A 26,231-nucleotide genomic window follows, 5' to 3' on the forward strand; every position below is an offset into this window, starting at 1 on the left:
CCGATGTGATGTGATGTGATGTGTCAGATCGAATGTCGGTATATAAAAATAAATAAAAAAAATAAATGGTGGATTATCAAAAATTTGGTTTTGGAAATGTTTAGTGCCAATTTGTTATGGTGGAGCCATTGTTTAATGGCTGACAGGCAACTTCCAATTAGACTAACTGTCTTGGACCATGAAGGAAATATTTTGACAAAAAAATGAATGTCATCAGCAAAAATTCAATAACCTTCATGTAGATTAGTCAAGATTTTGCAAATGGGTGCAGACTAAACATAGAATAATAGAGAAGGAAGAGCCGAGCCTTGAAGTACCCCAGTAAGACTGGCGAACCAGGCAGAGCTTGCATAGTAATGATGGCAGATAAAGCCCAAATTGACCCATCCAGTCCGCCCAGCAAGTAGTACTCTGTCTCATTCCCTCTCGTTCTCTTTCGCTCCCTGTATGTACGTTTTCTCCTTGCTGACCACAAACCTGTGGCAATTTCCTGCTCTGGGATAAATGTCTCAATGATTTCTGAAGCTTGTGCGTACAATCATAGAGGGCTCCTGAGAATCATCTACAGAGGTGTCTTCCTACTGTCATCGCAGACGGTGCACCATAGAAAGGTAAGAAAAGAAAAGGAAGCCTCAATATATCTGCATTTCTTTAACAGTGCTATTATGGAATGAAATCTGTTCGCTGTTTTGTCATTAAATCATTTTATAATTATGCATGAGGTGGATCTTTTCTTAAATAAGGGCTTGTGTGTAACGTATAAGACTGTTGTAGAAAAATCTGCCTGCACAGATCAATTGCAATTATCAAGCTGTTAATTAATGTTTAGGAGCTTGAAGCAACAGCAGATTAAGAGCATTGCAGGAATCCTTCATCCAGAACCCTGCACGTTACGGGAAGTTTAACTTGTTCCTTTTTACAACACTAAACCATTTTTAGCTTTAGAAACTCTTGCTCTTCCCTGTCCTGTAAGTTGCACTAAACCCCAGCCTTGGCTCACTCCTAAAGTTGGCTACCTGTGTCCCTGTGACCGCTCTGCAGAACTTGTCTGGCTAAAATCCTGTCCCCATGCAGACTGCATGCATTTCAGATTCATGCTGACCTCCTTCCAGTTTGTTATTGTATTTGCCACACAAGAGTTCTACGTCCATCTGACAAACTCTCTTGCATCCAACCATCGCCGTCTCTTTGCCACACTCAATTCCCTCCTCAAACTCCCCTCACTTCCCTCCTCCCCTCCACTCTCTGCCCAGACTATGTCTAATTACTTCCATGACAAGATTCACAAAATGAATCTTGAGTTCTCTACCAGGTCGCCTTTACCTGCCTCTTCCCCTTTTCTTTCCTCTATCCTTCCCTTGCCACTCTCTCCTCCTTTTCTGAAGGAACAGGAAGACCCTGTTCCCACCCGATTCCTCAGCTCCATCTCCACTGCAGTCACCCCTTCCATCTGTCACATCCTCAATCTATCACTCTCCACTGCTACTGCTACTGTTCCTGCTGCCTTCAGACATGCTGGGATCACACCACTCCATAAAAAACCCTCACTGCTAACATAAAAACCTGTCCTTCCCTTCTCCCTTTTGCTTCTAAACTCCTTGAACTGACTTCCTTACATCTCAAGCCGTTCTTGATCCACTCCAGTCTGGTTTTTACCCTCTACATTCAACTGAAACAGTCAGCGGCGGACTCACCATGTCAGACCGGCCCGGGTGTTCGCCGCCCAGGTCGGCCCAGGACACGTCACGTGGTCTGCCGAGCGCGGCTCCGTCACGGCCGCACATGGCAGACCACGTGACTGGAGCGATCGGCCCACCGGGAGATGCCCGATCCCCCGATAGGCCAATCCACCCCTAGAAACAGCCCTTGCTAAATTTTCCAATGACCTGTTTATAGCTAAAGCTGTCCTTATCCTCCTTGACCTGTCTGCTGATTTTGACACTGTTGATCGCCACCTACTCCTTGATACTCTGTACTTGCCTGGATGTTGGTTCTCTGTCCTGTCTTCGTTGTCTTTTTACATCTCCCATCACACTTTTAACATTTCCTCTGGTGGATCCTCTTTTGTGGCCATTCCACTATCAGTTGGTGTGCCTCAGGGCTCTGTCCTGTTCCTCTTCTCTTCTCACTATATACTAATTCCCTTGGTGTTCCTATTTCCTTTCATGGCTTTCAATACCATTTTTATGCTGATGACTCTGACCTACCTTTGTACACCAGAAATCCAGTCCTAGATCTTGGTCTGCTTGTCTGACATTGCTGCCTGGATGTCCTACCTCCTTGAACTCTTACCACAAGAAGACCTGGGTATCTAGCAGTGAACACAGCTCTCGTTATGATTTCATGGGGTTTTTCTAAGCTATCAGTCCAGTCTTTGGGGAGGTTTTTCAAATTTGTATACATGTTTTTTGCTGAACCAGCAGATGAATGAGAGCATTGGGTGCCTTACATCTGACACCGTTTGCAGCACATTGTGAGGCAAGAGACGGTAGATTGCATCTTGGCACTTTAGAGGTGTCTGATGCTGTGTTCATATTGTAAATTTGTTTTTCATTCAAGTTATAACTATTGTTTTGAAACTGTCTTTTCTTGTGGTAATAATTTTGAGGCTCTTGCTCATTGTTTGTTTGTTTTTTTATTAACTACCTTAAACTCAACATGGCCAAGACAGATATCCTTCTTTCGCCCAAGCCCATCTTCCTTCTTTCTCCTTTCTCTATTTCTGTGGATCACGCAGCATCCTCCTGGTCCCCTCAGCGCGTAATCTAGGAGTCATCTTCAACTCCTCTCTCTCCTTCTCTATATATATATCCAAAACACCGCTAAAACATGTCGTTTCTTTCTTTATGACATCGCCAAAATCCGTCCTTTCCTTTCTGAACGCACTACCAGAGACCTTATCTACTCTCTCATCTCCTCCCACTTAGACTACTGCAACCTACTCCTCACAGGTCTCCCGGCATGTCATCTCTATCCTAAATTCAGCTGTGCAACTTATCTTTCACCAAAGTCGCTTTGCTCACACAACCCCTCTTCCGAAGTCACTCCCACGTACAGTTCAAGCTCCTCTTTCTCCCCTACAAATGCCTTCACTCTGCAGCACCCCCTACCTCTCCTCTCTTATCTGTCTCTACACCCCTCCTCGTGCACTCCACTCGTCAGATAAGTCACTCCTATCCGTGCCCTTTTCCTTTACCACCAATTCCTGACTCCGTGCTTTCCACCTGGCTGTGCCGTGTGCTTGGGAGTAGAATTCCTGAACTGGTGCATCATGCTCCCTCTGTTTCTGTGTTTAAAACTCATCTAAAGATCCCCGTTTTTGATGCAGCTTTTTAAAGCATAGTCCTGATTGTCTGCTTTTAGTTTCATTAACTTTCTTTTCTTTTTTTTAACCATTGTCTTACTTTATGCTTTCTAATTTACTTTGCTAGTATTTCTGTGATCATCAGTGACATTTTTTTGCTGTTTGGTCTCATTGTTGCTCTTGATGGATCCTTATTATACTCCTCTAACCTTTCTTTGGGTTTGTTACTAGTTGATTTCTTGGGCCTCTGTCCCTCCCGACGCAGCCCATGTGGCGAAACACGGTCCATGTCCGGGGGACCTATATCTAACTTCGTTTTACACTTCATTTTGTAAGTAATCCAGTATAAGGATCTGCAAACTTTTTAGCACTATACCATTTGTTATTGTGGTTTATACCAATTGTGCATACCGCTCATCATCTCCACTTCCCATTGGCTATTACTTTATGAAATGCCACAAGCCTCTTGTCCTGTATGTTTGTCTTATTAGATTGTAAGCTCTGTTGAGCAGGGACTGTCTTTTTGTATGTTTGTACAGCGCTGCATATGTCGTGTAGCACTATAGAAATGTTAAGTAGTAGTAGTACTAGTAGTAGAAGTAGTAGTAATAGTAAAAAGCGCACTGAAACACAAAATTGTATGGAGGTTTTGCAATATACAAGTTTTTAAATAGAAATAAATAGTAAGTTAAAATGATGCCCTTAATGTTTTGGTGGGAGAGGTGGGATTAGAAGTGAGATTCTCCATTTCATAGCTCCTGTGCCTACAGAATTAGTTAACAGAAACCCAACAAATATTTTGCTTTTAGATAATACTTTTATAGGCTAACAGTGGCTAAAGATGCAAGCCATGGGGACAACTAAGATTCCTCCCTCAAGTAATGTTCTCCTACGTTGTTACTGTAGTCCTGTGCTATTTAAAAGCAAGAATCTTTGAGAACATAAGAAATACCACACTGGGTCAGAGCAAGGTCCATCAAGCTCTACATCCAGACAGTGACCAGAACTTGTAACAAGTACCTGGAATATCCCAAAAATAGACTATTTATTGTTACCCACTCCCAGGTGCTTACCCTAGTCTATCTGACTAGTAATGTTTTATGAATGTTTTCTCCAGGAACTTGTCAAATCCCACTATGTTAGTCACCTTGACCAAATCTTCTGATTGTGCACTTAATTGTGCACTGAGTGAAAAAGTACTTTCCATGGTTTGTTTTAAATTTGCCGTTGTTAGTCTTCTGGAAGCTAGCTCAAGTACAATTTTAAGTGGAAATAACCACTATTTATCTGTTCCACCCCACTCAACATTTTATAAACCTCTATCTTATCCCTTCTGTCATCAGTTCTCCAAGCTGCTCTAAGCTGTGTAGACTCTCATCATAGGGAAGCTATTTCATCCTGTTGATCATTTATCATGAGTCCCAGGATTCACTGTGAATGGGGAGTTACAACCTCGGAATTGGGTGAGAGATTGCCAGGGCTCAAGAATGGCAGAAACAGCATATAACTAGAAAGACAAATGCAGCAGCGCACAGGGACTAATTTCAAATGCATCAACAAGTCATCCAGGTCCATACTGGAAACTCCAGCAAAATGCTGAACACAGGGGATGATAATGTGAAGTCCCTTAGAATGCAAAATGTCTAGAGCCTGTTTTATTGTATTTATTTTAAAAGTATTTTATCCCACACCTTCCAAGGTTTAGGGTGGGTTACCTAGGCAAGATGCATAATTAAAAGAGATATATCACGAGTGAAATTAGAACGAAAATAGTACAAGTTGGGCACAGAGCTGCTACAGTACATGTTAATAAAGTCGTGTCATCGTTGAGCGCGTTGCTGCAAATGGATTATCTATGAGCTAAACAAGCTTTGAAATAAGGAGAGGAAGAATTTGAGAAGGCTTCGTTAAACAAACAGGCTTTGAGAGCTTTTTCGACTTTAGAGACTTTTAGGACAGTTACAGGAAGAGAATTCCTGCGGTTGAAAAGGCACATTGGCGGGCGATGAACAGTCTTGCAGTTCGGGAAGAAGGGACTTCTAGAAGATGCTGACAGCTGACTGGAGGGTTCTTGTAGGGATGTAAGTCTGAGAATGGAGCTGATCCATGGTGAGGTCATATTGTAAAGAAGACTATGTATTAAGGTCGATAGTTTGCATTTTCTCCTGTACTGAATGGGCAGCCAGTGGTATAATTGTAAAACAGGGGAGATGTGATCGCATTTCTTTGCCTTTGGTTGCAGGTATAAGACCTTGCAGGGGGTGGGAAGGACATTGGATGTGCCAGAATGTTTTTGCGCAATTTGAAGGTGGCGATACTGGTGCTGATCTCCTGCAGCACCTTCTTCATCCTGCTCTGCATTGTGACGGATAACTGGTTGTCGGTAAGGGATTTCGATGGCACTGAAGTGGAGCACTGGGGGCTGTGGAGATTCTGCAATAGAAACGGCTGTTTTTCTACTACTGGAGGAGGTAAGTTCACTCTCTGGCTAACCTTCCATATATCACTGGCCACACCTTGACCTTCAGATCCGGACTAACTTCTTAGCTCTTATATGTGTTTCTCATGGACAGCCTTTTCCATTCTTATCTTGCTGGTCTGACAAAACAATGATGGTGGTTGCTGCCCATGGGTGGGAATGGCTGACCACACATGAGCCCGCTTTTCAAAATGATTGCGGCAGCAAATGACAGTTCATAATTACCTGCCCCCTCCGCACTCTCCTGCCAATAATCGCCAGGTCAGACGTGCACAGGGAGAGACTCCAAGGACCCCCTGCCCCAGCAACTCTGTTCTGTTCTCTAATTGGTTTTCTTAAGGAAAAGCTAATTTTGTGTAGCAGTCACTTAAAATTATGTAGCCAGTGAAATGCCAGAGATTGATGAGATAAACATTATTTTCTGACCTTGCCGGGTCTGGTAATGTTATCACTTTCTGCTCGGTCTCCTCCTTGTCTCTTTGTTGTTTTTCCATTCAATCTTTTTTCCTTCTGAAATATTATCGTTCTCCTTAACCACTGTATCATCTCTCCCTCCCTGTCCATTCTTCTTCTCCAAACCAACATCCCTTCTCATTTTCTGTCTCCCTCCCTTTTCCATCAATAAATCCTTTCTCTCTCCTCTGACCCACCCCTTCCCTTGGTATCCCCAAATTATTGTCATTCAGGTCATTCCCAACCCTGATGCAAAGAGCCTTCCCCCCCTTCAGAATTTCACTCCCTTCCTCTCAATCCACTGATGAGGCCCACATTGACTCCTTCCCTCCCCCCATTGACCCCAACTCCTAACCTTCCTCCTCACTTCCCATGAACCGTCCTGCCTTTTCTCCTCCCCGAAGACCTCAATTATTTCCTTCCTCCTCCCCCAGACTTGCTTTCTTCTCTTCCTCCTCTCCTTTGCAGATCTCCATTCTCCCCTTTCTCCCCAGACCTCCATTCTCCCCTTCCTCCTTTCTCTGATTCCTATTTTTTCCTTTGTCTCCTCTATGCTTTTCATAGACCTCTGACACCCCTTCCTCCTCCTCCTCCGCACATCACAGTTCTCTCCCCCCCCCCCCCCTTTCTTAGCCTCCTGCTCTAACCACAAGGCTACTCCTCTACTCGTTGCCAGATCTCCATTCCTCCTCCCTCCTGCTCTCTCTCCTTCTTCCTCTCCTCCAAACATTCTCTCCTTGCTCCCTCTGCAGACCTCCTTTCTCTCCTTTCTCCCACCCAGCCTCCTTTTTCTCTGCCTGCCCCTGTAAACCTTCTCTCTCTCTCCTTTCTCCATCCCCTTCTGCAGACCCCTATTCTCTCCTTTCCCCCATGGATCTTCATTTTCTTCCCCTTATGCACCCCCTGCACAGGTCCCTTTCTCTCCTCCCCCTCCTATCTTGAACCCCCAGCCTTTTCTTCTCTCCACAAAATCTCATGCAGTCCTTCATTGCCACCTCCCTTCCTCCAGCCATCATTCACTCCTCCCTTCTCCCTCTTCCCTTTCATGAGGGCCTCCACCTCAGACCCAGAGCAGCCCACTGCCAGATCACGTCTTCTGAAGTGCCCGGAGGAAGCTGCAGGGGCCCGCTCTAGATCCAACAGAGGCAGCAGGCCTGATTTTGAGACAGTGCAGGCCAGGGCCTAAGCTGGCCTTGCCTCCCATACAGAAGCCGGGAGGGGGCTGGTGCTGACTCCGGCCTGTGCTCTCTCGTAACCAGGTTTTCTTCTTCCCTTGGACATGGTCCATGGTATATCCATACATTTAATATTAATATTCAGGATCTCAAGCATTAACACCACCCATAGAGTTGGCACCTGTGGCTAACAATGGTGCCATGACTGCGGTTGCTGATCATGTTTATGTGTGATTGATCATGTTGCAATAATCCAGTTACAGTGAAAATGCCATCACTCCATATAATTCTTAGGAGACCCTGCCCAGTATACATTAGGGTTACCAGCAAACTTTATGTAACCCCTTTTTTGTTAATAGAAACTCCCTTCGGGGCAGACAACTAATTTGTATCTTCAGGGACTGCTCTGGCTAGCAATTCCATTGCACGTTTGACTCTCAGTCCGGGGGCGGGATTCTATTTTTGGGTCTAAGCTCTCTCCTGTGGCCCAGATGATGTTAAAAGCCTCTACTGGTGCTTCCCATGAGGTGAGAGGCTGTAATAACTCAGAGAGGACCTGGCTCTGGTTGTTAAATGAAAGTTTACTGATTAATAATCATGAAGTCCATTGCCCAGAAGTGTGGGTTTACATCTGACTAATGGAACATTAGTGATTTTCCTCCGTAGGTAGGTGTCCTTTAATCAGACCTGCGGGTAGAGCCCTTGGTGATATTTAATGCACTAACTCTCAGCAGCTGTCCGTGATTCTTTACTGCAGAAATCCTATCTTTGGTCCTCTTCTCCTCGGACACCCAGCCCGTCCTTGATATGTGCAAATCCAGTTGGGGGTCTCCTGCTCTTGTTCTTCCATCCTTAATTGTTTTCCTTGGGGAACGTCTCCTGGGGAAAAGTCAATGGGATCAGGCAAGTTCTCAGCACTGCAGTCCCAGCGGGGAAGGGGGATCCAAAAACCTGCCCACTCCGCTCAAGTCCAGAAGCTAAATTTGGATCCATCACCGTCTCTCGCAGCAGGATCCATCACTGGTGCTCACCCACCTAAGGTTTAGGGTAGACTCACGGGTCTTTGGTGAGAGCCCTTTTGCCCCTACAGGGTACCAGGCTTTAAAAGTCTATCCCATTGTAAATTATAAGAAGGACCCTCTGGCAGGGAAGTGCATGGTGAGGCGTCCCCTCTAAATGAAACTCCAATTAGGTGAAACTGGGAGGTCTCACCAGAGTGTGAAACTGAAACATCCTCACTGTTCAAAGGCTTCCTTAAACAGATCCCAAGGTGTTCTGAAATGGATTGGGAGGGACTGAGGGGGGTGGATGGCTCCTGACCAGAGTGTTATAATGGAGGGGCAGCGCCATCTGGTGGCCAGACCGGGAGGCTCTGCCACGTATGGGTCATAGGGGGACAGGCTGAACTGAATATGCACACAAGCAGCAGAAGAAACCAATGATTTCGCTTGACTTACCAATGTGGCCTTGGCAGATTGCCAGCGTGGGCTTATTCAGATTTGCTGGAAAATAGTTCCTGCTGATAACTGATCACTTTTCACACTTCTAGGAAATTGAACTGCTCCAAGCCACAATCAAATATTGTAGGATACATTTTGCATAGTATGGTCAAGCAGATCGAGTGAATTTGGATAATGGGCCTTAGTTTGCATGTATGCAATTTAAAAGGTTTGTCACTGCATCACCAAGGCTCCCACAAGCTAATGGCAAAGCTGAATCAGGTGGGAAGACAGTGAAAAACCTGTGCAATAAGGCAAAAGGGGATGGCAAAGACCCCTGGAAAGCTATGCTGGACTGGAGAAACCCACCAATGGAAGGGATGGATAGCAGTCCAGCACATGCCAGAGGCCAAGAAGAGTGAAAGCATCAGTGACCAGATCCCCAACAGAATTCACAGATCTGTAGAAACCTGACAGGGGCCACGATGTAAACCTGTCAGTTATGGTTTCTGAGCTCCCAAGCTTGTTTCACATGCACCATCTTTTTAAGTGTTTTATCAGCCAAAACTGGATTTGAACTGATGACTTAGAGGTGAAAGGCACAGCATCGCGATAATTCCCTTGAACCATCCACACCAGTCCCCACACAAAGGGATCAACTTACTGGGAAAAATCATTGTGAGAAGCCTCCGGAATAACTCTTGCCACAATGTCAGTGTGGGTTGTGGCCATCAAGAAGCAGAACTGACATGGTGAACTCTTCAATGCTCATCAACTGCAGGAGAAATGTCCGGGGGCAACATGGAACTCTCTACATGACTGCCTCCTTTGACCTGTCAACTGAGAAGTGCTACGGAGGAACTTCCTGGAGCATGGATGTCCACCAAACTTCATCACCATTCTTTGCTTTCTCCATGACAGTATGCAAGTTGTGGTTCTCAGTAACAGATCTATCACAGGCCCCTTTCATGGTAATAAGGGAGTTGAGCAATCTTAGGGTGAACACAACACAAAAGGTCCCAGGTATGAGATTCCAGTTTAGTAAATGTTTCTCACCCTTTCCAGATGCACAAACCAGAAGGGACTCCTGGAAAGAGGAGATTCTGTGGATTTTCCTGCACTTTTCTTCTAGGGGCTGTGTGGCAGCGTGGCCCAAGGCTGGACAGGAAGAGGCAAATTTTTATGCTGGCGCAGGAGCTAGCCTGACGAGAGATTACACCTCAGCTAGCTCCTTCAGGAAGTGAAAATGTGGATCTGAAAACTAAATAGGACAGGGGTGGGCAACTCTCTTGCTCAAGTGTCACAAACAGCCCGGTTTTCAGGGTATCCACAATGAATATGCATGCGATAGATTTGCATACACTGCCTGCACTGGAGACAAATCTAACTCATACACATTCATTGCGGATACCCTGAAAACAAAAACCTGTTTGTGGCACTCGAGGATTTCATTTGCCTATCCCTTAACACACACAAATAGATCATTAATACACCGCACATACGCACAGGGCTCTTACAAAGATTATGGAGACCCTGGTTTCATTTCTCAGGGGCTACCTACTAGGCAAGGAGAATCTCTTATTATAAAGCACCCTTTCATCTAGATCTCAACACAGTTATTGATAAGATCATCATATAGCACAAATAACATGGTCTGTTAAATAACATGTGCAAAAAGTAACAAAGGCTTTCTGTGCTCGTACATAAAAAGACCTTGAAAGTGCCTGTGAGACAGTATGGAGAATGGTCCCTGAAGCAGACGAGTAATATGGAAACACAGATCCCATCAGTCTGACGAATCTGCAGCGTACGGGAGATTGAAGATGGACGTCATGGGCTGGGAGAGATGCCATCCTCACGTTTGGGAAGGATGTTTATGTAGTAATACTGGAAGGCTGGCACACAAATTATTTAATAAAATCCTTTCACAAACAAAGGCGCCCGATGATTATCGCAATAAGTGTGCTGACCAAAGGGGCATGGCATGGCTTTCCTTTTGTTCACCTAGGCCAGTCTGAGAAATGATGTTTATTGAGCTGTTTTTGTGACACAGATTTAAGTTCTCTTCTCTCGCCCTCAGGATACACCAAAGCCCTTCTCATTGTTGGGCTGATTGTCAGCTTCGTTTCCATATTGCTTGCCGGTCTGGAGTTAAAGTATGGCGCCAACGGGACCTTGGGCTGCCTGAAGGTGATGGCAGTCTTGAATATTTCCGTAGGTAAGGTCTTTGCGGAACTCAGGGGTTCATTCACAGATGGATCCATGATGGATGCCTTAGTCTGAAGGGTTCAAGAAGGAGCATGTAGGATTGAAGGGGGTCAGGGCTGGGATCATATTTCTGTGATTGATAGGAGGGGCAGGGAGAGTACTGGAGTGTAGATTCCCCACGGGCCTTTCAACACAAAACAGCAGACAATCCCCTTTCTTTCATTGCATTGTGATCTAGCAAATATAATAAGACTAACAATATTGTAAATATTATTTTGTAAAAGGATTCTGATTATTTCCAGTTACCAGTCAAACTGAGGCTCTTGGGAGACTGGAGTGAGACACTTTTCCTGTCTGGGCCTCACTTCTGTCGCCAGCCTTGTTGCTGACTTGACTGCATCTCCTGGACAGGGGGTAATAAGTAATTCACCTGTGCTCAGCCGACTTCTCACAATGTATTTCATTTATAAATTCTGCCTTTCGGCACAATGGGAGCTCTGAAGTGCCGAAAGGCAGAACATAAATGAAATGAATAAGCAACGTGTCTTATAAAAAGCACGTGCCTGCCGCTGCACCTTTTGTGAAAGGTTTACTCTGGGCTTCTGAGTCTTATTAAAAAGAGCCCCTTTCTTTTCTGTATTTCAGCTGTAGTTGAGTTGTTTGGGATGGTCGTTGGCAGTTTCATCTTCCTTGTCAAGGGACTCTATTCCTGGAGTTATATCCTTGGATGGATGGCATTCTCGACGGCAGCTATTGCTGGTAAGTCAAGCAGCCCAGGTTTCTTGTACACTTTGTGCTGTCAGAGACAGGAGGCCTGACCTACTTTTCAGATGTTAGGAAGGTGTTAACCGGTCTTTTCTACACTTGGTGTGAAAATACAAATTAGCCATGGGCAGGCCTGGATTTGCCAATAAGCACACTAGGCCGCTGCCTAGGGCAACACAACTCTGGGGAGGGTTTGCCACCTCCCAGCTGTGCTGAATCTCTCTTAGCAGAGTGCTTTCTGCTCTAGCACCTCCTTTCCTGGTGCAGAGAACAGGAGGCGAGGGATGAGGCTAGAAGAATCAGAGCCAAAAAGAGAAAACGCTGTCTACTCCTTATTCTAGTCCCTCCCCTCCTATCCTGGGCATGGATCAGGAGGAGAGAGGAGAGGCCCGGGCTGGTGTTTCTATTACGCAAACTAGGCGGTCACCGAGAGCATCAAACCTGTTGGGGTTATGAAATCCCAGCAGCATGAGGCCCAGAGGAGGAGGAAGCCAATTCTGCCAAAGAAGGGAGGGCTCTACTGGAGTTCCCACCAATAGCTAAGTTGGAGGTGCACGACTGAAGGTTCACCTAGGGCACCAAATTCTCTTGCACCAGTCCTGGTGAGGCCAGAGCACAAAGCGTGCAGCAAAGAAAAGCCACTCTGCTCCCTAATGCAGTCCCTCTCCTCCTGTCTTTCAGGGAAGTGAGAAGAGGTGATTCTAGAGCAGAGAAAAGGCTGTGCCTTAGACCGTCTGCTCTCTTGTCCCCATGTCTGGCAGCGGTGAGGCGCGTCACAGCACCAACAGTGCCTACAGATGGGAAAATCCTAAATCTGTCACTTGGCAAACAGTGGTCAACTTTCTGGTTTTCCTGACTAGCCATTGTTGTCAAGGGGATAACTGGGACACTCCAAACATTATTCAGATGGACCAAAAATAAGAGAGATACAGAAAATGGAGCCTACCTGTATTCTCCATAATCAGCCTCTGCTCTGCCTCTGATTTTTCAATTTCTGTTTTTTTATCTGTGTTAACGGGGCTTTTCTTAGTGTCCAGTCAGGTGAATCCAGAGCAAGAGGGGTTATGCACCTCTACCAGCAGATGGAGACGGAGCAAACTGACGTCACAGAACATATACCCTGGCAGCGACCTCAGCCCGCCAGTATTCTCCGTCTCTAGCAAATGGTGGACGTGCACCTCCCCACTGGGGATTGCTTCAATTTTTAGAAGGAGAACTCAGGAAAGGAAATTAACACCTCGCTCTCCTGCAGTAATACCAAATGGTCCCTCCCCCAGTTAAGAATTCCTTGGTCCCTCAGAGGTGTGCCTTGGTCCGGTAGCTGTTTTGTTTGCCGGTGAGCAGCTGAAAGGCAGTGGGTGCAGGAAGCCGAGCACAGCAGGTGACTGTATATGCCCTCTCCTCCTGCAGCTGGAGACCATCTCTGTGCTCAGCCAGGTAAGGCTGAGCTCCAGTAAGTTATATATATATATATAGTAAAAAAAAAACCATCAGAGACTTAGCGGGAGATTTTACTGTGCAGAGCTTCCTCCTCCCTCCGGTCTCCAAGCTTGGTGCGTCATTGCGACATTAGCCCCACTCCTTGGGAGGTCGAGGGACGTGGGCAGCCTGGCAGATTGAGCAGACTCTGTAGGCTAGGGTCTGCTCCGAGGCGTTTCGCCGTGTGCTGCAAGCCTAGGCCACAACGACTTTTCAAGCGCTTACTAAGGCTGCCCTCTACAGGCTTGTCGGGCTGGCATGTGCCTCTCACCGTGCGTCTGTCTGTGCGCCCCATTTTTGGGTGCACATAAAGCCTTGAACTATGAGTGCCCATGTTAAGCTCCGCCTAGTGGCCGCACGCTTACTTCGGCGCACAAGTAGCACTGTGAGCTTAGGTTTTTGTGCATTTACTTTTTGGCCGCCTAGGTGAGCGCCTAGATGTGAGCACATAAGTGTTGGACGCATACATTTTTTGGGTGCCTAGATTAGCACCTATATTAAAAAAAAGAAAATCACCTAGTCGCATGCATCCGCCACCGCTCAGCACGTTTTTTGGCCATTATGACGCATGTGCCTAAGAATCTCTCTCTTTGCACTGCTTGTCATATTAGGGCATCTCAGCTAGGAGCGCCTGCTAATTTGTGCCAGTGCTGTTTGGAGGCTCAGGGAGAGTTGTTGTCCTCTGATTTCACTAAGCCTGGTTCTTCCCAGCCAGATGTGGGTCTGGGTAAAGATGTCTCAGTTGGGGGGCACCTGAATTTGTAGTTCCTTTAACTGGTTCCTCAGCAGGGGAAGGTAGCTCAGTGACTTCGCCTCGGGCACCTCCTGGGTTTGGATGTTTCTACTTTATGGGTAGAATTTTTCCAGGGGTTGCAATCTTTTCTTCAGGCGCAGTCTTCAACCCTGTCCAATGCTCCCAGAGCAGAGGCGCAGGTAGGAACCTTGCCTGGACCCTCTGTTCCGCACCAGAGTACCCCCCCCCCCCGAGTAACAGCTGCAGATCCAGACAGCAGAGATGATGCCGCCGATCCTGTCTCTCTTGAGGATGGGGAAATCCCCACCCCGGATTGGAACCGTATAGAACTATGGTGTGGTTCTTTCACAGGAATGAGCTGCCAGCCTTGATTTCCCAGATCTTGGCCAAGCTTGGAGTTCCTGGAGCAGATAACATTTCTGAGCTGAAGAGAAATCCTATTTTGGTTTCCTTGCACAAAGCCTCTTGTTTTCCCCCCCCCCCCCCATGATGGAGGCCATTCAAGAACTGATTGATCTTGAGTGGGGTGCCCCAGAGGCTAATTTTAAAGGGGGTCAGATTTTGGAAGGCCTTTAGCCTCTGGATCCAATGATGAGAGAGCACTTATGTTTTACGAAAGTAGGTGCACTTGTGTGTTTAGTCTCCAAGTGGACAACTATTCCCATGGAAGGAGGAGCGGCATTGAAGGATGCTCATGATAAAACGATTGAGACTATCCTTAAGCAAGCATTTGAAACCGTAGCAATGTCCTTGCAGATCACTTCTTGATGTTCGCTTCTCTCCCAGGAGGTTGATGACTCTGGAGTAAATCCCAGGTCAGTTATGGAACCAGCTGCTGCCTTCTTGGCAGTTGCGAGCTGTGATTTGGTCCACACTTTAGCCAGAGGGATGGCTTCAATTGTGGTAGCCAGGGGCCAGTTATCGTTGAGAAATTGGTCGGCCGATGCAACCTCCAAGGCTAATCTCACAAATTGACTTTTCACGGCTCACTCTTGTTTGGCAGCGAGTTGGAGAAACTGGCCAGTAAGTGGGTGAATCTACAGTTCCTCATTTACCGAAAATAAGAGACAGGCACAGCGCTCCCTTATCATGAGAGGTCATGCTAGAGAATCCAGGCATTTTTGACCCTATAGAGGAATGACTTTTCAGAGGAGTTGGCCCTTTGGTAGGTCTCAGTCCTTTTGTTCCCGACAGCCCAGACAAGGCACAGGCTTGGGTGGTGGACCCTCCTAATAATGGGGGTCATCTCTCTCTCTTTTATCAGAGGTGGGTTGAGATCACATCGGATCAGTGGGTCCTGGAAGTGATAAGAGAATGACATGCAATGGAGTTTTGCAGTATTTCTCAGGACATGTTCATGGTGTCTCCCTGCCTCTCCCCACAGAAGAAGCAGGCAGTGGAGGTTTCATTGACAAGACTCCTTAGTCTGAGGGCTGTGGTCCCAGTGTCCAAATCTCTAAATCTCTACTATAGCCCACTGGATTAAGGAGGTAGTCATGGCTACATACGTGGATGCTGGGAAGCTGTTACCTAGTCAGGTTCCGGCTCATTCGACTCAGGCTAAGGCAGTGTCATGGGCAGAAGTTAGATTGCTGTCTGCGATGTGGTTCTCCTTATACACCTTTTCCAGGTATTATCGCCTGGATGTTCAGGCCCGGGAGGACACGGCCTTTGCACGTGCGGTTATGTCTGGACCACGGGTAGCCTCCCACCTGATTCGGGAGTAGCTTGGGTACATCCCTTTTGTTCTGGATTCATCTGACTGAATGCTAAGAAATGAGAAATTACTACTTACCTGATAATTTCTTTAGGACAGTCAGATGAATCCAGCCTCCCTCCCTTGGCTGCCATGTGGTTGCATAATGATCCTCCTGTGTGCCTACGTATTATTGGTGTTACTCCAGTCCCTATACTAGTGTTATTATGTTCTTATCTGAGCTCAGTGTTGCCTGAGTATTTTTTATCAAGTTTTTTGGTAGTCTGTCCACAGTTGCTTTTGAAGAAAATACTGGCTGGCTGATATCACTGCAGGGGTACATATATTGTGATGTCAGCTTGGAGTGCATAACTCACTTTTTCTGGATTCATCTGACTGTCCTAAAGAAAAAGGAAATTAACAGGTAAGTAGTAATTTCTCAATACCAGTCACTAACATTATCCCTATGTGATTTTTTGAAACTAGGGGCAGTAGGATGAGCTGCTATTAATTGCATCATGAGCTGCTATTAATTGCATCAGTAGCATGGGATCTTCTAGGTGTTTGGGTAATTGCCAGGTTCTTGTGGCCTGGTTTGGCCTCTGTTGGAAACAGGATGCTGGGCTTGATGGACCCTTGGTCTGACCCAGCATGGCAATTTCTTAGGTTCTTATGTTCTTATTCCTTCCATTTCTATAACCCCATCTTTTTAGGGGATAGGCTTTTGGGGTCTAAAGACCAATGGAGCATGCCCAGTGTTTCAGTGAGTTGGTAAGAGGAAGAGTATGAGTTTCAGATCTTCCCTGGCTTTCAATAGAGAGAGGGAGATTCCCCATGGATCTCACAGAAGGTATTGAGGAAGAGACTTTCTTGAGAAGACTTTTCGGACTGTGATTGACCAGTGCCTGAGGGAAGGGCATTCCCCCAGTGTCCCAAAGGGCTGGGACAATCTCTTGACCTGTTCGACCAGTTAACAGATTGGGTGAAGAGAAGGAAGTTGAGTCACTAACTCGAGACTTTATTTTTCATAGTTGACTTACAGTTGAAGAGTTCTGACTTTTTTGAACCAAGTTTGGATATTTTTTGATTGGGGATACTGTTTCCAAACCAGTTCCTATCATAACTGGAGCTACACTCTAGTTATCCCACCCTCACTGGTGAGGTTGTTTTCAATCAGGATGAAAGTGAGTGAAGGGCAGTGAGCAGAACAAGAATGGACAGAGAAATCATTTGGTTTTTATTGATCATTGGGTGTATGCTGATTCTTAATTTTGTCATCTTGACCTGGATCCTTTTATTTAAGGACACCAGCTATTGGCTCCCTTGTTTTCTTTGAGCATTTCCCCGAGTGGACTTTCTAGGGGGTGGATGGACTCTTTTGTGACTCCTGGTTTCTCCCTCTGGTTTTGATTTTGGCATCCTTTACCATTTGGCACCTCCTGGTTGTGGAGATAGTGATTGACAATGCCAGGGGCCCCTGGAAGAGAAATCTTCCTCCCCATCCAGACCTGAACCCATAGCACCCCCAGGCTAAGACAAAGCACCGAAACGGGGAACCCACTACCTCTGCTTCCCCATGAATCTGCACAAACCGATTTTCTCCTGCTCAGAGCACGAGTGCATCCAGCAGGTTCCCCTTCCTGCTCGTGCGCCTCCCATTATTACCTGCGGGGCAGATGCAATACAGGGCGCTCAGCCGAGCACCCGCTATAACCCGCAGTCGGCGCAGGCGGCCCTAGCGCCTCCTTGGGAACGCGACCCCCTCATTTAAATATTGCATGGCGCCCCCCTCCCTTGGGGGTGACTGTTCAGCACCCGCTTTCTACACACGTTTATTGCTTCGGCCCCTATGGGAGGAAATATGTAATTCTCTTTCCTTTTACAAACTGGGGCAGGGGCTCAGGTGGGGAGGGAAGTGAGATATTTGGTTTTGACAAATCTTTAATTGCAGTTCATTTTACTGCTTGACCCGCGCTTTGAAAAAAAGCTAATTTTACCATAGGACTAAATGTATTACAGAGAAGAAAGAGAGGGTGGGGAGGGGATAGGTGAGCTAAGACGTTTGCGATTCACTGTCCTAGAGGAGCGCTATGCCTCCATGCTTAATGGGTGTGAAATGTGCCATTTCAATGCATTGCAGGTATCTGGAACTTGTTGCCAGAGGATGTGGTTAGTGCAGTTAGTGTAGCTGTGTTTAAAAAAGGATTGCATAAGTTCTTGGAGGAGAAGTCCATTACCTGCTATTAAGTTCACTTAGAGAATAGCCACTGCCATTAGCAATGGTTACATGGAATAGACTTAGTTTTTGGGTACTTGCCAGGTTCTTATGGCCTGGATTGGCCACTGTTGGAAACAGGATGCTGGGCTTGATGGACCCTTGGTCCGACCCAGTATGGCATTTTCTTAAGCATACATGCGTGCGTACGTTGGAGGGCGGATATATGCGTATTTTATAACCTGTGCGTCCCTGATACGCGCCAGTTATAAACTTCTGTAGTAGGTCTTCGTGCAGCCATGGAGGCGTGTATATGGGGATGTGTGGAGCTGTTAGAAAGTTACCTTCTTTTTGGTGGTCGGGCTGTCCCAGGCTTCAGACCCCATGCCACCTCCCTCCTCCACCCTGCAGAGGGGGCTGGCAAATACGTCACCTCTCGGGAGGACAGCTGCTGGCTACTGCACACCAGCGTGGATGTACAGGAGTCAGCCACTCACCCCAAAACCTTTTGTCTGGCCTTAATGTGGATAAATTGACAGCCCCTAAATAATTTGGCCTTTGCCCACACTTCTGACTGTGCTCATACACGGCCTGCACCTCTGCATGTATATCATAATGCTCACATCCAACACAGACTTTCCCTGAAGGATCACTATGATGGGAAAGGTCACTGGGGGGGAATTTAAACACAGTGGGCCCAATATTCAAAGATACCTGGCTATCTAAGTAATCCGGATATAATTTAACTGGATAACTTAAGAGGAACATTCAGCAGCATGACTATGCTGCTAAATATAACTAGCCAGATAAATTATATCCGGAGCAGATCCAACTTATGCGGTTAACTTAAGCAGATAAGGCTGAATATAGGCACTATAACCGGCCTCAATATGCCCATTGCCGGCCCCCAAGATATCCAGCTAGCTGTAGCTATATCTTAGCCAGAAGAATACTTACCTGCCTAAGTGACGGCCACTGTACGTAGCCAAATATTCAGGGCCTGCTTCTTAGACGAATAAGTCCCTATTTATCCGGCTAAATAGCGTTAAATATCGGCCTCTGTGTGTGTGTTGAGGGAAGGAGGTATTCTGCATGGTTTTTTGCTGGTTTAGTTCTTATCTGCTGAACTTACTGGTTACAAATGTTTTTTTTCACCTTTAGGTACTACAGAGTGAGTGTGGCCTGCAAAGCACAGGATGTGGTTCTGGGCTTCCTGTTTTTTCTTGTTATTTTTGTACGCTGCTTCCCTCTACTTTTTTCCTGATCATTTGTTATCTTTCATTCTCTGTCTCTTCTCCTCCTCTCACTCCATATTTCTTCTTTTTCCTCAGGCTGTTTCAGCCCCCTCTTTTTTTCCCTTTTTCGTTCTCTCCTGCTCATCTCTCTCTCTTGCCCATCCCACTCACCCCCGTGCTTCTCTCCCCTCCAGGAGCGATCAGCCTGTACAATCACCTCATAGAGCCAGCAGAGCCGGCAGGTGAAGTCAAAGTGGAGGCGGGGGTGATCACGGTGCTGCCGGCTGGAGCAGAGTCCGAGGCGCTGCCGCCGGCTGAGCTACCACCTGCGTACGAACCACAGATGTACAAAGAGCCAGCGCCGTCGGCGCCACATCCAGAGACCCGGAACGACGTGGCGACCCTCACCCCAGTCACCGTGGCTTGAGGCGCACTGCACTCCCATCACTCGCACAAGCCGAGAACACTTTGAAACCCAGGCACAAATCCAGAATATGCATAGCTGTGAAAACCTGCAGGCCCAGAGCGCAGAAACAGAGACTCTGAGGGCAAATAAGGGCACTAAGGCTTGTCCACTATGCCCAACTTAATTCCTCCTGCTATGCCATGATACCCCTCAGTATCATCACTTGCTCTCCTTTCACTTCTTTGCAGCTAAAAGTCTTCTCTGCTCATCCCAGGCTTTCTTGAATTCTGTTACTGTTTTTGTCTGCACCGTGTCTCTGCCATGATTTCTGTGAAGAAATATTTTCTAACCTTACCCCTGCATCTACCTTCTTTGAAGCTTTATCACATGACCCAGAATTTCCTTTCTGCTGGAAAACGTTTGTGTGGAGCTATTTGACCGTGGTGATGATTATATCCCTTCCCTAGGGCTTACCCTAGGAGTTGCAGGGCCCCGGGGACGAATCAGCCAGAGAAGGGCTCCCTTGTAATTTAATGAGGGCAGTCCTGATAACGAAGAGCAGAGGAAGAAAAGAGGTGACTGCCCCGAGCCAGGTTTGACTGCAGAACCCACCCAGCCCATGCCACCTTCCCTGCCCCCAGACTCCAGCCACGGTGTTCCCTGTAAGCTGTGCATGCACACACAGGTCATGAAACAATTACACACAGGAAACCACAGACGCACGAGGCTAGGAATTGGTGAACGGTGAATTTGTTCACTACATTGTACATGAGAACTTTTTTGTGCACACACAGCCCACAAAAACATTAGAGGGAAGATTGTCCTTAAGTGGTAAGGAAACTCATGCTAAAACTGTTTTAGTGTGAGTCAGTAAAAATTTAAAAGGCATATGCTAAAAAGCCACTTAAGAGGGTTTATAATGTTTCAGCTTCCTCTCATTAAATACTTAGCAGCACCCCTAAATGTGGCTTGAGTACTTACGTGGACGTTAACTGAAAACGTGTAACCAATGCTAACTGCCAGGAAACCCACTGTGCTAACTGGACCAGAATAGAGGGGCTTTTTCCAGTCCCAAGGTAAATAGTGGATGGAGGTCAGCCTGAGCTGGGTAAAGCCTCCTTTGCATATGATGCTTCCTCATTTACATGCTGGTATTAAGGTGCAGGCTAAGGCCTCTTGCATAGCGTGAGCATTTTTAGCATGCACGCTGAACTTTATTACGTAGGCCCCTAATTCTCATCTCGCAGAGCTTTTTGGGTGTGGCCCCTGCACATTGTCGGTGGATCGCCTCCCTTCCGTTGATATTCTTTCGGAGGTGCAGCCTCCAGAACTGGACTCCCTCCTCCAGACGTGGTCTCACTCATGACCTGTATGGAGGGACTGTGGCCTTCTTGTGCTGTTTCACTACCTTGAGATCACCAGAGAGCACCCCCTAAGGTCTCCTGCTTGGTCCAATGTCAATATCTCCCACCCCTCATCACACCCCTGGATTTCTGAACCCTAAACGCAGGATTCTGCAGATTTTTGCATTGTAATGAGTTTTATTTTTAGATCTTCCCTCATTCTGTTGCAAATTTTGGAAGCCTCTGCACAGAGACAAACTTTTTCAACTAACTCCACTGCAAAACCACTTGCAAAAATATGAATAGAATCAGACCCAGGACCAGAGATATAAATATAAGGACATTTTGAAATGATTGGGGAAAAAAAAAAATGTAAGAAAAATTGAAATATGCGCAATGCTCATTTTATCTTCCTTTACTGTTTCCCAAGCAGAAAATGAACCATGTTCCGCTGAATTAGCACATCAGCTTTTTCGTTTTTTAAATATAAAACTAAAGGCTTTCATACTTTTAAATTTCGTAAAAGGCAACTTTCAGACCGGCACGCAGGTGCGCACGTTCCTCGGCCCGTGCCCAGGGACTCAGCTATTATATAACCGTCGCACGTATGCGTGTGTGTTACAAAATAGCCCGGCCACGTGCACATTTGCGCCAAATATTAAGTGGGTGCGTGCAAGTGCACACAGATGCAACTTCTACCCTTTAAATCGGGGGATTTTAAAAGGGGCGGATGCCGATTTCATCTCTGGTTCTACCAATTAATCCTCCGTTCACCCAGTTAAGAGATCGGTGCTCTAAAGCCCCCTAGTTTCATAGCCTTCACTCCCCCCAGTTATCCCAGACCCTTAAAACCTGCAGATCTTCCTAGTTATCTTTATTTTATAACTTACGTGGCATCCATAGCAGAAGTAAAGTTACTCGGCAGGGGGCAAATATTTATGCACATATCTCAGCTTCACACCCCAAAATGCCCTACCCTGAGCGCACCACGCCTGAGATGTGCACACTGCAGCATTCACGTGGGGCGCCTTTAAAATGCATGTGAGCCCAACGTATTCACGCACCCCCTAATTAATGCGCCCATCGGCCTCGAGTGTGCCAAACAGTGATAACAAATCAGATTGACCGGTTGCAACCCCGAGTACCTGAAGGGGGGTCACAGATTTTCACTGCTGAAAATTAGGCTGAAAATAAGAGCTCATCGGCACAGTAATAAATAAGGGAGAACGTTTATTATCCAAAATTAGAACCCGGCTTTCCGCAGTCAGCGAGATCCAGATCAGAAGAATAAATGTGTTCTTTTCTGGGCTCGTGCTCTCTTTAGTATCACAGCAGCAATTCCTCTATCAAACAGAAAAAAAACCTGCCTGCGAGCGTCAGCCCCACAAATCCGGGTGTTACCTAAGCAGTAAATGTGGTTATGGAATGGAAGGTTGTGACACAGGATCGTCTTGTAACTGAAGGAAGTTACCCACATGACACAGGTCAGCCTACATCATCCCAAATACTATAACGGGGTGAAAAACTCTCCACACGTTTAATTATACCAAAGACAAAATGTGAGTGGGGCCTAAAGAGAGAACCAGCGCAAACCTTTGAAAACCTTTTCTGTGACCCGATATAAAAACTAAGTGTCTGCTTCCTGAGTGGACATTGGGCTGACATCAGTGACCTTGTGCCAGATCTACCCCCACTAAAGAAGGGAGCGCTGTGCCAGAGCCACTGCCACTGTGTGATGCTTTCCCTGGTCCGTACACCGTCTGCTTGCGTCTGTTCCCAAACCTTGACCAAGCTTCCCTGGTCCCTTGGAAACTCAAATAGCAATTTAGCCGTATTTATCTTAAAAGTCCCCAGGTGGGATTTGAACCCTCACCACTCAGATGGAAGGCAGATGCCTTCCCCACTGAGCCAGCAACTCACTTTCCAGTCACTGGCTTCAGAAGTCCCTCTCAAAGTCCATAGTTCAAAAGTCCGGCCCCACGGGGCCTAACTGCCACCTCCCTCCGTACCTCTGGGACCTCAACCCTTCCCCAGAGGTACAGCCACCCACTGGCAGTCCTCCAGGCAAAGTATCCTTGTCATTCGTCCAACAACAGAAGTCCCCACGCTCACCTTCTCTGTGATAGTTGCGGCAGTCCTTCACACGGCCGGGGAATGTCCAGCCTCAAAGTCTCCCAGAGCAGACAGGAAATCCAATCCTTCCTCCTCAGTCCCCTGCAGGAGACTGACACTGCTCTACTAGGGAGTCCTTTTTATCCTGTGGGAACTCCTCCTCCTCCACCAGCTGATTGGCTCCAGGGAAGTCCCACCCTTAACCTCCCACACCTGTGGTTCTTCTGTCCATGTAACATCCAGGGGAAGGAACCAAGGGACGTCTCTTGCCTGGTGTTGCTGTATTTTCCTTCCCCCCTTCTAGAACTTTGGTTCCTAGCTCTATTCTTCCTATCCAGTCTAGCATAGTGACCCCGTCACACACTGGTAGGAGGGAGCGCTGTGCCAGGTCTAGCACCACTAAAGAAGGGAGCGCTGTGCCGGAGCCACTGCTAGGAGGGAGCGCTGTGCCAGATCTAACACCACTAAAGAAGGGACCGCTGTGCCGGAGCCACTGCCACTGCTAGGAGGGAGCGCTGTGCCAGATCTAACACCACTAAAGAAGGGAGCATTGTGCCGGAGCCACTGCCACTGGTAGGAGGGATCGCTATGCCAGATCTAACACCACTAAAGAAGGGAGCACTGTGCCGGAGCCACTGCCACTGGTAAGATGGAGCACTGTACTGGAGACACTGCCACTGTTAGGAGGGAATGCTGTACTGGAGCCACTGCCACTTGGAGGAGGAATGCTGTGTTGGCGCCACTGCCACTGTTAGGAGGGAGTGCTGTAGTGGAGCCACTGCCACTATTAAGATTGAATGCTGTACTGGAGCCACTGCCACTGTTAGGATGGAGCGCTGTGCTGGAGCCACTGCCACTGTTAGGAGGGAGTACTGTACTGGAGCCACTGCCACTTGTAGGAGGGAGTGCTGTACTGGAGCCACTGCCACTTGTAGGAGGGAGTGCTGTACTCGAGCCACTGCCACTGTTAGGAGGGAGTGCTGTACTGGAGCCATTGCCACTGTTAAGAGGGAGTGCTGTACTGGAGCCACTGCCACTGTTAGGAAGGAGCACTGTCCTGGAGCCACTGCCATTGTTAAGATGGAGTGCTGTACTGGAGCCACTGCCACTTGTAGGAGTGCTGTGTTGGAGCCACTGCCACTGTTAGGAGGGAGTACTGTACTGGAGCCACTGCCACTTGTAGGAGGGAGTGCTGTACTCGAGCCACTGCCACTGTTAGGATGGAGCACTATGCTTGAGCCACTGCCACTGTTAGGAGGGTTCATTGTACTGGAGCCACTGCCGCTGTTTAGAGGAAATGCTGTACTGGAGCTGCCTCTAATATGTAAGATGAAGATGGCGAGGGGATACTTGACTAAAGGTTCACCTAGGGTGCCAAATTCTCTTGCACCAGCCCTGACTGTGTAGTTTGAAACAGTTATTGCAAAATAACTTGTAAATACTTAATTTTCAATTGTGAAAATGATCAAAATTTGTAAAAAAAACCAAAAACAAACCAAATTATCACCAAGTCTTAGTGTTTTGTTTTGTTTTGTTTTGTTTTTTTTACAACTTTGGATAATTTAGAGATGATTTAAAACGAGAACAAAATGACTTAGTAAGGACAGAGATTTTCTCACCTGTTATCTGTAAAGTTTAACTGTGTCATCACCATCCCTTCCTGATACTGAGCTGTGATGGTCCATACGGAAAGCCTCATGTCCGGCTGACTGCATTATTTAAACCCAGTGTAACTGTGCTGGGTCTGAACGGACCTGAGGAAGGGAACTGGAACCAGAAAGCTCATCACAGATGTTTTAAGTCAGTCCAATAAGGAGATACCATCTACGTTGGCCACATTATTTGCTCAAGACTGGAATTGGAGTTATCTAATATTTCTTATTATTTTACATTTTTTCATACTTCTTAGCAAACATTTAGAGAGAGCAATAGGTAGGTGGTGATTAATATTTTAAAAACCTCTTGATAAGCGTTTCACACATCTTGTTGAGAGAGAAAATATTTCAAAAGCTGCCCACAATGCAACAGCAGCTAATATCTGACCGGGCTGGATCTCCACCCAATACTTAAGGTGGAACGACAATGGGAAGCGGATTTGGGGTTTCCCATAATCTTCCAAAGAGTGGATGTGCATATGGCGTAATGCACACAAATCCTCCATTTGTGCGAAACAGACTGAGCTTCTGGTCCATCTAATTATGCGTACTTATCACCACCCCCTGTTTTGCTCTCCCTATTCCTTGCCTTTCTGCTGGCTGGTTGCGATCTCCCTGGGACGTATATGTGCGTCTGGCGGAACTGCCCTCAGATTGCTGTCTTTTGGCAACGGGTCGGTCGCTTAATTACACAGATCGCGGCCTGCCCTCTCTCTCTCTCTCCGGCGCTCTGTCTTCTAGGTGTATGGAGGGCTCCGCGGGTGAGGAAATACCTCCGGATGATAGTGCAGCAGATGCTACATATTGCTCGCTTCGTTATTGCTCGGAAATGGAAGTCAGTTCCTACTTTAAGGGACTGGAGGATGCAGTTACACTCAGAAGCTCTGTTAGAAGAGCTGACTTACATGTTACGTGACCGGGTTAAAATGTAGGACTCGATTTGGGGTCCATACTGCAGTTTCTACAATTCTCTCTGATTTCTCGTTGGAAGGCAATATATGTACTTGATATCACCTGGTACTGATGGGATAAAACTTGTCTTGTCCTTATCACTGTTATTTTGCTGCTTGGTGTATGTTCCGACTGTGCGAAAATGAACAGTTACCAAAAAACAAATGAACATTAGCACGTTTTGTCTTCATATCTATTGCATGTACAAATAAACAGCTGTACCGACTATCGAGTGCTGGTTTTCAGCTTGGATTGGTTTATTTTTGTGTTTTCAGCTTTATGTTTTTGTAACCTGTTTGACGGCTTTCCGTGTACTACACCTCTGACAAGACCCCCGTCTGGGGGGGTAACTTTCAGCTTTGCACTATTCCCAGGGGCCTAGGGACGGAGGCTAAGTTCTCCTTGGAGAAGGAAAGCATAGAGAAGCTGCCGGACCGGTCTCCTTCTCCTGCCTCTGCTGGCTTCATTGGAGGAGGAAGCTTCTTACATCTACAGTGCATCTCCCACTGAGTTTCTACTTTGTGCTGTAACACCCACCGTAATCCTTTCTCTGCTCTGCTCT

At 46.8% G+C, this 26,231-nt stretch overlaps 1 protein-coding gene across 2 annotated transcripts; it reads left to right on the plus strand.

The window, feature by feature from the left end:
• Positions 1–435: 435 nt before the first annotated feature.
• LOC115075983 lies at positions 436–25,895 on the plus strand. 2 transcript variants are annotated; one of them, XM_029577004.1, is made up of 6 exons: positions 436–611; positions 3,536–3,635; positions 5,547–5,775; positions 10,931–11,068; positions 11,704–11,817; positions 19,397–25,895. In XM_029577004.1, exons 3-6 carry the CDS (start codon positions 5,592–5,594, stop codon positions 19,627–19,629), a joined length of 669 nt encoding a protein of 222 aa, XP_029432864.1. In that variant the 5' UTR covers positions 436–611; positions 3,536–3,635; positions 5,547–5,591; the 3' UTR covers positions 19,630–25,895. The 2 variants fall into 2 exon arrangements, with proteins under 2 accessions (XP_029432864.1, XP_029432863.1); XM_029577003.1 differs by lacking the exon at positions 3,536–3,635 and having other exon boundaries at positions 437–611.
• The last annotated feature ends 336 nt before the right edge of the window (positions 25,896–26,231 follow it).

This window comes from Rhinatrema bivittatum, chromosome 14 (genome assembly GCF_901001135.1).
Source record: "Rhinatrema bivittatum chromosome 14, aRhiBiv1.1, whole genome shotgun sequence".
Classification (NCBI taxonomy): Eukaryota; Metazoa; Chordata; class Amphibia; order Gymnophiona; family Rhinatrematidae; genus Rhinatrema; species Rhinatrema bivittatum.